The sequence below is a fragment of the Hemicordylus capensis genome, chromosome 4 (genome assembly GCF_027244095.1).
Source record: "Hemicordylus capensis ecotype Gifberg chromosome 4, rHemCap1.1.pri, whole genome shotgun sequence".
In the NCBI taxonomy this organism is placed as follows: Eukaryota; Metazoa; Chordata; class Lepidosauria; order Squamata; family Cordylidae; genus Hemicordylus; species Hemicordylus capensis.
This window is the reverse complement of record NC_069660.1, coordinates 131,219,580-131,234,270: the sequence shown is the minus strand read 5'-3', so window position 1 is coordinate 131,234,270 and position 14,691 is coordinate 131,219,580. Positions and strand designations below refer to the sequence as shown.

The 14,691-nt window shown below is 40.0% G+C and overlaps 1 protein-coding gene across 1 annotated transcript in view; it reads left to right on the top strand.

The window, feature by feature from the left end:
- CDC14A (cell division cycle 14A) overlaps window positions 1-14,117 on the top strand; it is a 185,554-nt gene extending 171,437 nt beyond the window's left edge. Inside the window, exon 15 of the mRNA XM_053251102.1 lies at window positions 14,021-14,117. Within this exon, the coding sequence (XP_053107077.1) occupies window positions 14,021-14,090 (70 nt within the window). The 3' untranslated portion in view covers window positions 14,091-14,117. The remainder of the gene's footprint in view (window positions 1-14,020) is intronic.
- Window positions 14,118-14,691: the final 574 nt, after the last annotated feature.

The window sequence follows — 14,691 nt, the reverse complement described above, 5'->3', positions numbered from 1 at the left end:
TTGATCATCTTTCAACATGCCTTTCATCAGAGGTTTTCTGCCTTTGAAAATAAAGCAATGGTCTCTTCTGAAAAGAACTGCACATCCACACCTTGTAGTTGTTTTTACACTCACTAAACTGTTTTGCAAACTTGGAAGATAGTATGCCTCTGGAATACACACTTCATTCACTCTATTTGCACCAAGAATACACTTAAAATAAAATGTCCCTTTTCCTTCTGCAAAAATTTGCTGCCCATTAGCAAGGATTTCGATGTTCCATGCTTATTTTAGAGAAATCCTGCAAATTATTGAAGAAATGTGAAGTAGCCCTAAATATATTTTGTTTCTACTTTGATTTGCATCAACCCTACAGATGATTTCTTTTGCAGTGCACAATTTTTCATCTTTCTCAGCATTATTTTCATTGCTTTCACTTTTGCACAGGCAAGTTTGTTTGTAAGAAAGTCCATTTTCCTGGAATTTAGTCTAATTCCCTTGCTTTTTTTTAGGACATGCATTACTCAAAGGCAAGGTGCTTCCACATGTAAAACTTTGCTTACCATCAGCACCACTGTAGGCCTGATTTTTAACTTATTCCTCCCTTTCTGTTTGCTTTTTCAAGTTGAATTCCTGTAAACGCTCCTGCACAAAACTCAGTCATATTTTCTTTACTTTGCAGAAAATTGACAATATTCCCATATTCTTTACTCAAGGAATTAAGAAGGGATGTGCACAGAATGGAATTTGTGATTCGTTTCAAGCTCAAAATGAATTGCAAAATCTTTGAATTGATTCATCTAAACAACAGCCAAAGCCGAATCAACCTCGAAATGTTTTGAGGTCTGTTTTTGAAGCCTGTGTTTTTGTGGGGAGAGTTGGTCTACCAATTGGGTACGGTGAGTAGACCAGTCCTCCAAGGTGGGCCGATGTGCTAAATCCGGAGCAAAGGGCTGGCCAACCCACTGACCCCAATTGGTAGACCAGCTCTTCCCAGAAAAACAGGTCTGTTTATATATATATATATATATATATATATATATATATATATATATATATATATATATTCTTGCCTAGAAGGTAATGCACAATAAAATAAAATAAAATAAAGAATAGAAAGGAATGGGGGTGGAGAGAGAAAAAGTTCAGTTTCTATATTTGCTTCTGCTTGTTAAAAACCTAACTGAAGGTATTTGTACCATGCACACTGTGAATTTTGAAGCTCCTGGCAATTAAAGGGGTGGACAGTTTTCAGTCAAGTTCTGAGTTCACACAGTTCCCTGCTTCAGCTGCAGCAGAAAAGCACAAGAAACAAACAGGGCAAACATTGCCTGTGTGCTGATAATAAAGCTGCACTCCGGCAGAGCAGTCACATACCAGCTACTTCCTACCAGTGGGTATATATGGTATTTGTGTGATTGTCATATGAAAACTCTCATCACAGTTGAATGAATAGGCTGGGATTAATACAATTTTGAGTTGTTCATGTGCTATTGTGAGGTAGTGGATACTGTTGGGATGGACTACAGACATTGTCTCAGTCCTATATATAGGGCATGCTTCTGTATTTGAATGTATCTATATACTGGCTTGAGGGTGGAATAACAGATAGTCTGTACGCTCCTTACTTGTTGCCTTGAATTCAAACGGAGAGGTTCTCCCTTTCTCTGCATGAGAGACTGTTAGACTCTTTATTGTTTTCTTAGCCTATTTTTAGTTAACAATAAATATCAAACTCTTGTTTCTCATTTAAAGTTGGCTTCTTGTTCAATTACTTATATAGGATAAGTAATTACTCTGCAACATCAGGTTATGTGCCCAGTGTAAAGCAATATATTGTGAGATAACTAAGTTTGTAGGCAAGAAAACTAGACAAGATGACAGCTTTTTCATCTATGGGGAGGCATCCCACTGTTGAACTGCTCAGTGAAACAAACTACAGGAAATGGTCCTTCAGAGTGAAGATGTTGCTGAATACTCTGGTGGGCCACTGTGTGAAACAGGATGGGCCTTGGGCCTGATCCAGAAGGCCTGTTCTTATGTTCTTGTGTTCTTATGACTATCTTTTGTTCTGGAGGAACAATGACCAACAGAGAATGAGGAGAAAAGAGACAGTGAGAATGGGATTCTGCAAACAAGTAAGCCATGGGACATATATCTCTGACAGTAAGTGATCAGCTAATCTATCATATAGAAGACAAAAATACAGCAAAAGAGATGTGGGAAAGATTGAAGGGGGTCTTTCAACAAAGAACCACGAATAGTCAAGTTTCTCTTATGCTGCATTTGTATAGTAAAGGATGCAAAGAGGTAGAGAGTTTGCAAGGGCACATATACTCACTTTTGGAAATACTGAGAGTGTTCAAGCTGAAGGAGATTTTAGCAGATTACAGCATTTGTTTCAGAGCAAGCTCACGTGAGGGAAAGAAATGCTGAATTATCCCTGCTTTGCTGCCCGGCTAGGCTTATCCTAAAACTATTATGTAATATGGTAGGTTCAAAATGCTGCCACCACCATCCCTCTTATTGACCGAGCTTGAATCTTTCTGGGCTTGGGGTGGAATCCCAGGGGAAACCATCTTTATTTTGCTATTGGATAAGTACCAAAATCTTCCATGTGCAAGCCTACACGTGGTAAGAAAACTGATAGCAGCTGAACGTTTGAAGATGTGTTTGCACCAGAGGAATCCCCCTCCCCCCTTCCTTTTCCTAAATTTAAAACCAACTCAGAGAGGCTTGTAAAAAGAAAAGAACAAAAAACAGTTTTATTCAATTACTACAGAATGTTTCCGCCTGAGGCTTTCTCATCTTTAAATATACTTAAGAATACTTAGTAGCAGTGTTCCCTCTAACAGGAATTCCCAGATGTTTCTGACTACCAGAATGCCCAGCTGCAATGGCTTTTGCTTGGGGATTATGGGAATTGTGTCAACAACATCTGGGAATCCCTATTAGAGGGAACACTGAGGATTACAAAAATAGATTGTCTTAATGCACACTTATATGTTTATAGAGTCTTTTGCAACACCCTAGATAGGGTGGGCATAGGCTAGTGTTTCTTATTTTAATTATATTACTGGTAAATAATAATAGAACAGTATCAGGAATATGCAAGAGCATGCATACCAAAGAAATATGATATCTCTCAAGCAATGTCTGACTAAACAATCTTTTCCCTAGACTAAACTTCCCGAAGCCATAAGCCCTAGCTCTTTGCCTTGAACTCACCAAACACCTGATGAGAATTCAAGCTTCCTGCTCTCCTGTCTTTCAAGGATCTGCAGAGTTATTCTTCTGCAGCCAACCTCCATGGCTACATGTCCTTCTCAGCACCTCTAGCCTAGCTTCTTTTCTAACAAAGCCCTTCTCCCTGGCAACAACTCTCTAGGTCTCACCCACCTGGTGTGCTGATTGGCTGAGCCTTGTTCACCACGCTGTCAGTCAAAACAGGGTTCAGTTCAGTTCACTTCACTTTAGAGGGCGGGGAGGCTGATCGCTACAGAGATAAATATTCTGGAACCAGCAGAGATTGGACTCTTGCTAATACCTTGCCTAAATAATGTGAGAATATTGTCAATTTTCTGCAAATTAAAGAAAATGTGACTTTGAGTTTTGTGCAGCAATGTCTATAAGAATTCAAATTGAAAAAGCAAACAGAAAGGGAAGAACTCAGAGCTTGACTGAAAACTGCCCACCCCTTTAATTGCCAGGAACTTCAAGATTCACAGTGTGCATGGAATGTTTCTCTTTATTCTTTATTGGTCTTTGTTCCTCCAGAATTAGGATAATCCAAGAGTATTCAGCAACATCTTCACTCTGAAGGACCATTTCCTGTAGTTTGTTTCATTGAGCATTTCAACAGTGGGATGCCTCCCCATAGATGCAAAAGCAGTCATCTTGTCCAGCTTTATTGCCTACAAACTCTTTGTTATCTCACAACTTATTGCTTCTCAAATGGGCCCATAACCCAATGTTGCAGAATAATTAATTATACTCTATAAGTAATTGAACAGAAAGTCAACTTTAAATGAAAAACAAGAGTTTGATATTTATTACTAACTAAAACATAGGCTAAGAAAACAATAAACAGACTAACAGTCTCTTATGCAGAGAGTGGGAGAACATCTCAGTTTGAAATTCAAGACAGCAATCAAGAAGGCTAAACTGAAACTGAGACTCCACCCCCAAGGCTGAACACAGACACATACACATAGACAAGCATACCCTGGACCAGAACAGAGACAATGTCTATGGAAACATCCCAACAGGACTCATATAGGGTTGCCAACCGTCCAAGATTGATCTGGAGAATCCTGGAGTCAGCATCAATCTCCAGGGGCTTTTTCAGACAGCGACTTTTCTGTAACTTTGCTTTGGGAGGGTGGGTTTGCGTTCACATATCAGCCAGATTTATCCTGAAGTCTGTGTAATATTTCAGAGAGCACTTCACACTTGATTTGGGTTTTCCCCTCCATATTGGAACCTAGCCTGATTTATGTCTGAATTCTAGCCTGAATTTGATTTCAGATTCATTTAGCCCCTTCCTTACTGATTTTTAAATCTCTGTTGAAGACTTTTCTTTTTCACCAGGCTTTTGCCCTGTTGTTTACTTATTTTTTTTCCTTTTTAATTAGTTACTTTAGTTTTAAATTTAGAATGTAATTTTAATGTTGTCTTGCTTTGCATGTTTTTGTACACCGCCCAGAGTCTTCAGAGTGGGCAGTATATTAAATGTTTCAAACAAACAAACAAATAAAATTATGTTTGGGGTTTAAAAAATCCTCTTTTTGATTGGAGTATCTGTTATGCCCCGAACTCTCAGTAAAGCCTCACGGTAAACCAAGGTAAGCCTGCTGTCTGAAAAGCCTCCAGGTGACTTAAAGCAATTCTGGAGATTTTAATAGCTTAATGTTGTGATAGGTTTTGGAAAAAATATCTCCAGAAATAGCTTCAGTCAGAGCTGACAACCTTAGAATCACATGCAGAGCTGGCAGAGAAAATGAGATTTAAAATGCTGAACCACTTTATGATTTGGACATTTTGGTTCTCAGTGTTTAAAAATATATCCTGTTTTTATACAAAACCTTCTTAAGGGGAATTTTCTGTATGTTCAAAATCTGATTTTGCAATGTCCACTAATTAACCCAATTATTGCACAGCAGAACTGAGCCAGTCCCTGTTACTGCTGATATATCAAAATTCATACTTGATGAGTGGCTTAGAAATTTAGAAAATGATAGTACTGCTTTTAAAAATGCATGAGTTTCACTTTTTCACTACAAATTTTTCACTGCATTGTTCTAAAACTATGCATTGACTCAGCAAGGGGAAACATTTCTTTCCCTAGCCTTTTCACTTTCCTTTGGGCAAAGAGTCATACAATCGTGTTCCCAAGTAGGCATTGGATTTGGGTTTCACAAACATCATCCCTGTCCCACACCAAACCACATGTCAAATCTCTTTTGAAACTAAGAAGAGCTTCAAAGACAGACTGTGATATGACATTGGAGTCTGTTTTTCAAATAAAAGGAGAAAAGCTTTTTTTAATCCTCTAGGCCTATCTAAGCCCTAGTATTCCTAAAGTAGCTAGTTGAATCCCAACCTTTGTCTTGTCTTGCTACGCAGCCACATTTGTAGATGGTGTTTCCCACAAGACAGTGACTGGCAGCTAGGCTTGTGTTCAGACATTTTCTTGGGGAGAAATACCGATAAACAATGTTCAGAATGGAGTTGGGGGTTGGACTCAAAGACCTCCAAGGTCCTTTTCATCTCTAGCATTCTATGATCAATCACAGACAGAGGAGGAGGAGGAGGAGGAGGAGGAGGAGGAGGTGGTGGTGAGTGGCAGATTGGAATATTTAAGTGTGTATTGCATGCTCTTTGAAGGAAATTTCAGAAAATAGTGTCCTTTCCTCCAAATGTCAAAGATGCCAGTCCCTGGGGCCATAAGAAAGGAAGCGCATTTCCTTCTCAGTCCCCGATAATACTGAAGCTGTGCTTCCATAAGCCAAAAGTGATGAGAGTAACTCAGCAAAGGGGGACCTTTTTCAAGTGGTGATTCTCTTTATTGAGCAGGGGGGAGATCCACTGGATCTATCCAGCCCCAGCACCGCATCCCTCCAGTGGCTGGTGTCTGTCTTATGCTTCTTATGCTTCTTTTTAGCTTGTGAGCCTTTTGGGAACAAGGTTCCATCTTTATTTATTTTTATTTCTCTATGTAAACTGCTTTGGGAACTTTTGTTGAAAAGTGGTATTTAAATATTCATCATTGTCGTCATAATCAGCATGCCATGGAGCAACCATGGGATCTAAAGGTTCTGGCATACTGGCAGATCTAAAGCAATATAAGCTTTGCAAAAATTAGGATCAAGTAATTCCAGCAGTTCAGGTGTTCAATCTAAGATGTAATTATTTGCATTTACACTAGGAACATAGGGAACATAGGAACATAGGAAACTGCCATATACTGAGTCAGACCATTGGTCTATCTAGCTCAGTATTGACTTCACAGACTGGCAGCGGCTTCTCCAAGGTTGCAGGCAAGAATCTCTCTCAGCCCTATCTTGAAGAAGCCAGAGAGGGAACTTGGAACCTAGATGCTCTTCCCAGAGCGACTTCATCCCCTGAGGGGAATATCTTGCAGTGCTCACATATCAAGTCTCCCATTCATATGCAACCAGGGCAGACCCTGCTTAGCTATGGGGACAAGTCATGCTTGCTACCACAAGACCAGCTCTCCTCTCCTCAAGGGAATATTTACTTCCCAACCACAGTTATGCTAGAATCCTGGATTTCTCTGCTGTTTCGATGGGCAGCCCTCACTTTCACCCCAGAACCAGGGTGGGGGTGGGATTCATAAAGGAACCAGTAAGTTCCATCTCCAAACATTTGAATTGTGATTCCTACCTCTATGGGTTACAGAGAAACTAAGCACAATATATCACTTTTTCACTCTTAGCTCTTCCTTCCCAAATGGAAGGTGGGAGTGTTAGAGGTTGTTGATTTTTACCCACAATAGGTAAAACAGCAGAGCACTAAGGAATGAGCACACACTCCAGTTACAGAGTAGGTAGCAGAGGATGGTTCGGATATTGCAGCTATTTACAGAAAACACATGGAGATCCTTGTATGATTAAACACTAAATATTTATTGGTTAAATACACTTAGACAGGAAAGACCTATCTCTAATCTAAAGGACTACATAGTGGATAGGTAAGGAGAGAGAGAGATGTTTCCATCTGCTCTCTAGGAGGAAAGGAAGGATTGTGACTCAACACAGGAAGTGCTGCAGAGTCAGTTCAGGGGTCATAGAGTAGGGACAGATAGGGAGACCCTTACTCACTGTCTCTACTCCCAATGCCCCTAGTGGTCATTAGGACAGTTGGTGCAAAAAGCCGATGCACTGGAAGTTCATCTCCAACAGGGAGTGGGCTCTTAACTCATGGGTCAGAATACAGCCTGCAAAATTTGGCTCCTATCATGACTTCCAGAACAGCTAGGATATAGTTAATTGATCACATGGGCACCATGTGGCATGCCCAGAACAGGAAAAACCTGGCCATCAGGATAATAGCAACTCTCCTCCTTCCCTTTCCCCATCCCCCTTCCTCTCCGTCCCTTCTAGGATGGAGGCTTCTGTCCTGGGGATGGGCCCTTTCCGGCCCAAGCATGAATATGGCCCTGCTGGCAGCTCTTATACAATACAGTGAGTCAACTGGCAACATTTGGCCTTTGCATGATTTGCCCTCAGAGGAGGAAGTTACTGCCTGCCTGTTGAGCATAAACGAAAGACAAAGGAATACACTCACACACTCATTCCAGATTCTGCAAGTGAATACTCATCATGTTTTATTTTTAAAAATGCTAAGGAAAGAACAACATTTTCTGTGACTAAGGGTCAAATTATGTCAGAAATATGTGAATGCATCTCCAGCATCTCTCCCCACCTGCCATAAAAGTAAGTATAGAGGGGTATTTTGGATAGTGGCTACGGTGCAGGAGGCAGACACCTGTATGTTTCTCCCTCCTCAGCTAATAGCTTCCAAGGATGAAGATTTGCTTCAGAGAATTAGCGTAGAGGAGTAGAGTTAACACCCACCCATCAACCACGTGCCATCACCTCAGTCCAAATAGGACTCCTTTGCAAGTGCTTAGCAAAAACAAACAAAGGTACACTCATGCACTCATGCATCTTGTCCGCTTTTGCCTAAAGTTACAAGTGAAATGAAAGACCCAGATGCACCTTGGCAAGTATTACACTCACTACACAGCTTTCTTCTCATTTATTTCTTTGCTGAATTATTGCTGCAGGCTAAGTCTAGCTGAGTACCAGCGTGGGTGTGTTCAGAAATAGCTGGAATAATGTGTTCAGAAATATCAGGGAGGGATCAGAGAATTTTGCTTTACATGGAGGGTAAGCATCCGTGGCTGCTATGAGGGACCATGGTGGTCTCTGAGCCACTAGTAGAGCTGCTTCGCTCTAGCTCTCAAAAGTTACAGTAGGATGAGGGTTATGAAATCACGAGTGTATATATATAGCATTTACTAGGAGATGTTGCAATGCGGTATCAAAAGAACCTTTCATTCTGACAATGCATTTTATAGGTGCACTACCAGGTATCAACCTAACCAAAAGTTAGCAGGCACCCAAATCTTGATGGTGATAGTTTTGGAAACTGGACCAAAAAATAAAATAAAATAATTCAGAGGCCTTGGTGACCACTCTCCCTCCCATCCTCACTCAACAGGCAGCCAGGAATTGAAACTCTTTAAAATGGTTGCTTCTTTTATGGTCAGCATGTTCAATCTGGTTATAGTTTCCAGAAAACTAATAGATTTCCAAATTCAACTGACTGCCCTTGTTCCAACCATGGCAGAATACCTGATTGTTACTGTATTTACCTGTATCTAAGACGAGATTTCCCCCCCAAATTTTGTTGTTAGGAATTGGCAGGGGCGGGCGGGTTCATCTTAAATGTAGAGTCCCTTTCGAATTAATACAAGTATAACCTATATTTAACCTCTATTTTTTAATGGGAGTCATCTTACATACAGCGTTGTCTTGTATTCTGGTAAAGACTGTATCTTGTTTTTCCTAATACATCTTTACATATTACATTGTATATTCTTTTAGAAATTGCTTGTGCAATGGTTTCCAAACTGTGCCTGACATTTTCTGCTCAGTGGAATATCAGCATTGGGGGCCCCCAACAAGGCTGGGCAGGGCAGCCCCAACAAGGCTGGGCAGGGCAGCCCCAACAGTGCAGTATGACAGGGCAGCTACGGAACAACTTAAAACTGCTTCTAGGCAGTCACACAGCACAATGGAAGTAGCCCTTCACAACTGCCTGGAGGTGGATTTAAGTCATTCTATAGCTGCCCCATCACGTTACAGTGACACCATCAAGTTTCACAGCAGACCTGGCAGGTTCCTAACACCGGCATTCTGCTGCATAGAATTTCAGCCTATGTTTTAACAAGGTCTAGAATTTCTCATCAGTAGTTCCTCAGAAGATCAGTAATGGTGAACAAGCTGGAAAACATGGGAAGAAAGGCACACTCCATTACCCTGGAGCTTTCTCAAACAACAGGCTTTACAATGGGTTTACTGCAAAACTTTATTGTGAGTTCAAATTTGCCGAAAGTGGATTTTTTACCCTGGACATAAATCAGGCTAGGTTCTAATGTGCAATGAAAAACCAAAATTGTGTGTGAAGTGTTCCTCAATATCTTGCATGGACCTTGGTGCAAATCTGGCCAATGTGGAATGCTCTCCGTTTGAAACTAAAAGCCCCATCTGGAAATTCTCCTGGAGCAAAATGGCCAACTGGCACAGCTGATGCTCCATGTGAACTGAGAGAGTGTGTTGTAGTGCACTCCAGAATCTCTTTATTCCTGTCAACTATAATTTTGTTCTAGTTGATACAAGTCATAGTCAATGGTAAATTTGTGATCTACGAGATGAGTTGAACTTATATGTTCCCTAATCATTATAAGACATTCAGGAGACATTCGGAATTTTTTAGTATTGTATCATTTTGTAATAAATGAAGTCCCTTTAGGAACGGATGACTGATGACTTGAACTGTAGTCTGTTATCTATTGTTCAGGATTTCAAAGGTCAGTTTAAGAATATAAAGCGTGAAACAATATTGTTTTGCATTTTGTTTTTGGTAACCGTGGCCAGCTCAGAATATTGGAAAGAAACTTTAAAATAGATACAGAGAGCAATCTAATGAAAATTCATGCTGCTGCATCCTGTAAGATGAAAAGCAGCCCGAGAGAATTTAAGCAAATATAACCGTCAGTCCGAGAAATGACTGCCTTTACAGAAGTTTCCTGTTGGGAAATGTTTTTTGGGTTTTTTAAAAATCAGCCTGATATTTCTAAGCATAAAGAAAAACTGATTTACGCCAAGCACAGACTGATTTCAGGGAAGATAGAAATATTATCCAGCATCATTCTACTCAAGAGGTTGAGCAGAAGGAGAGGCCCCCCATTTAAAATTCACTTTAGCCATCAACTCAGCAGATGGTCTAAGGATAAAATGCTCATCTCAGTCCTTCCACTGGCAATCCAAGGGTTATAATACAGGCCAGGGGGCGTAGCTAGGAGGGGGGGCGTGTTTGCCCCTCTCCCCAGCGGCCTCCTTAGAGTGATGCAAATAATGAAGAAGATAGGGAGGAGTGAAGCTGGAGGGCCCTCAGGAGCTGCCAGCCCCAGGTTTTTGAACCCATTCGCTCAATTATAGCTACACCCCTGATACAGGCTTACTTTATGGGGTTCTGTAAGGAGTACTGAGTTAATGTATGTGAAGTTCTTTGAGCCCACAGAGGACGCTCAATTCCTTGTGGGGGGATATATATATATATATATATATATATATATATATATATAGTTGGTAAACATAAAAACATAAGATGTTTTGGTGTGGCACACCATCCTCAGTTAAAATAAATGAGCACAGATGAACACCTTGGTTCCCCAGCTGTTAAATTCCTTAGAGGCAATAACACAGTTCCCTGACTGGCAGAGAAATAATGAGGGGAGTGGGGAGAAGAAGGAAACACCTGATTCTTCTCAGAGGCTGATACATTTCATAGCATCAGCCAGAGCCTCCCGGACCTTAATGTCAGGCCTCAGTTTCTCTATAAATAATGCTTCCTTGATTTTCCTTCTTTGTAGGTTCCTTACAATCCCTAAAAGAGATATTTTAGTTGAGCACTATTTGGTCTTCATGCGTAATCCTCATATGCAATGACCAGGGTTTCATTCTCTTTGCACAATGCTTCATATCTGCTAGATGTTCTTTATTTCTGTCTTTCAGTGACTTGCCATATTCCCCAATATAGAGTGATGTGAAACCTAAGCATTGCATTTTATATATTGTAAATTTCCTTCCACAGTTTCCTTCCCCTTGTACACAAATTTCACAGTCTTGTGCATCACATTTCCTATCATACAATCTAGAGTTAACTAACAGTTATTTAAGTGTCATTGGTGCTGTGCAAAACACATTCACCTTAATTCCCTGTCTTTCCAAGATTCTCTGGGTTTGCCATGTAAATCTATCAGTAATAAATGGTATTTTAAGTACCAGCAAACCCTTCATGAATCTCGCTCTTTTCCAACTCTTTAAAACAGGCAATTCATACCCATTCTTCTTAATTAGGTTTTTAGCTTTCTCTCTAGATTCCTTTTGATGTTCAGCTGTGGAAGCATCCTCTGCCCGTTTTATCACATTTTTTCATAGTTTGTATTTTCACTATTTTGGGGTGTACTGATTGATAATAAAATGTCCCTTTTGGCTGATTTTCTGTACCATTTGGTCTCTAAATGATTATTTCTTAATTTGATTTCCATATCTAGAAAAGAAAGCCAGCCCTCCTCACTTGGTTTTTCCCTCGTGAGTCTTATATTCCCTCCCATATTCAAGTTCTCAAATATTTCATCTGCCTGCTTTTCAGCAGAAGTAATAATAATCAAATCATCTATGTACCATTTATACAAAATTACTTCAGAACTGATGCTTCTTCTCTCGATGGTATTCACCTATGAAATAGCCAGTAAAGGTGCTAGTATATTGCCCATTGCTAGTCCTTGTCTTTGCACATAGTACTTTCCATCAAATTTAAAGGTGTTACATTGCAGGCATACAGTAATCATTGTATTAATATCATTAATTGAAAAACCATTTATCACTGACATCACTGTTCTCTTCCACTAAGCATATAAGACTCTGCCTTGCCCCTTCATTGCCTACATTCATGTACAGTGCCTCAACATCAAAACTTTCAAAATGTACCTGTTCCTCCCCCATCCCAATTCCATGTAAAGCCTCCAATAACTGCTTCGTATTTTGTAAATGTCAGGTACATAACCATCACAACCTGAAATTATTGGTCTAATCTCTGCCTGTACATTTTGTCCAAGACAGTGAAACTCCATTTTAGGAGTTTTCACTAACAAATATAATACAGAACATTGAGGATGATTATTATCAATGAGCTCCTGAAACCTTTTACAACATTTTCACTTTTTACAAATACCTTGCCAAGTTGTCTTCACATTAAGGCAATTATTAATAAAATCCCCCTTTTCTGCTTTCCTATAAATAGTCTCATCAGCCAAATGTTACCCCGTTAATTCCATTTCCATCTGTTGGCTCATGACCACAAAATCACACTCACACACCCTATTGCTCACCAAAATCCTAATCAATCCATCATCTCACATAGTCTTAAATTGTTTAATCATAGTTCTTGATGTCAATGTTAAATTGTTCTTTTGATGTCTTTGCTCATCTGCCATCAGTCTATTCAATTCATCCAATACAATAATCAGCTTCCTATCAATCCCACAATTTTCTGAAGGTGCTTTAGTCCTTATTCTCTGAAAGGGGCAGTTTCTTTCCAATTGTCTTAAATATTGGCTGTGATGTATTATCCTCATGCCTCAGCTCTCTCCATTTTAGTTGATTGCCTAAACATTGAAGTCCCGTCTCTTTTTCCATTCTCATCCAATGGATCGCTTGACATGTCGGGGCAAATGATGGACCCAAATGTAACACCTCTCCAACTTCCTCCCTCCCTCATCTTGTGAAAATTTAAAGGTTGTGAAATTTGTGAACAGGGGGAAGGAAACTGTGGAAGGAAAGGTACAATATATAAAATTCAATGCTTAGATTGCACTTCATTCTATATTGGGGAATCCAGCAGGTCTTTGAAAGATAGATATCAAAAACAGATATAAAAAATAGCAGATATGAGGCATTGTGCAAAGAGAACAGAAACCCTGGTCATTGCATATGAGGATTACACACAAAGGCCAAATAGTGCCCACTAAAATATCTCTTTTAGGGATTGAAAGGAACCTACAAAGAAAGAAAATCAAGGAAGCATTATTTATAGAGAAATTGAGCACTGACATTAATGCCTGAAAGGTGCTAGCTGATGCCATGAAGTTTATTAGCTTCTGAGAAGAATCAGGTGTTTCCCCTTCTCTCTCCTCCCCCCCACCCCCCTCACTCATTATCTCTCCGCCTGTCAGGGAACTGTGTTAGCGCATCTAAGGAATTCAACAGCTGAGGAAGTGAGGTTTTCATCTGTGCTCATTTATTTTAACTGAGGATGGTGTGTCACACTGAAACGTCTTATGTTTTTATGTTTACCAACTTTTAATTTTTTGTGTGTGCAATAAAAGGTCTTTTTGTTGAGAGTTTGGAGTTAATATGCACATTGCATCGCTGATATATTTTATTTTATTTATTACATTTATATACTGCCCCATCCAAAGGCTGTGGGTGGTGTACAACAAATTATCATATTGACCTATATGACAATAGTTTTGTCGTATATGGAGAATCAAAAGAGATTCCTCTTCTCAGAGACAAACTTCCTTCTTGAACCTTGACCTGTGACAGGACATGCATGTAGTGGAGGGGGGGACACCGTAAGGAATATACTGTTTGACACAGTGCTTTCAGCTAGTCATGATGTATACAGAGAGCAATACTGAAAACGTAATTCTCTTTCATTCTAGGTTGAATGGAATGAGGAATCTAATACAAATTGAAAGCAATCAAGGGACACTGCCAAAGATTACAAGATGAGAGACAGTTTGGAAGAGAATGAAATCACAAGTATTACAGTTAGTGAAAGTGGGGATCTGTATGAAAAAAATCTAAATTTTGTTACATTAAATCTGAAAACAAAACTCTTGCATTCAGCTTTACTGTAAGGATGATTACAAACACCCATCAGTAAGAACTGTTTTAAGGGCAACAATGTAGCATGCAAAGGGCGATGAGATGTAGAGAGGAAGCAGGAGAAGAGATCTGTACCTTGCAGCAGGTAGCATGCAAGGCAGAGGACAGCTGCCTGATCCTGCTGCCATCCCCTGCTTTACACAGAAATGAAAGGTGCTGGCATCCTGTCCTCATGTTTCCCCCTTAAGGGAATGCATGCCACATTTATTTTGTTTGCGAGAGAGGCCCTAACTGGTAGCTCCAGCACCCCTGTGTGCTGGAGCTACCCCCTTCTACATCCCTTCTCCAAGTAGGGTTGCAGCTGGTTTATCAGCCACAGCTGGTAGAAGGCAAAGGATTCTGGGACATATTCTAAAGCCTATTTATTTATTTAACATATTCATACCCTACGTTTCCAGTGCACTATTTCTTAGGGCAGCTTACAAAATCAGTACATTCAATACTC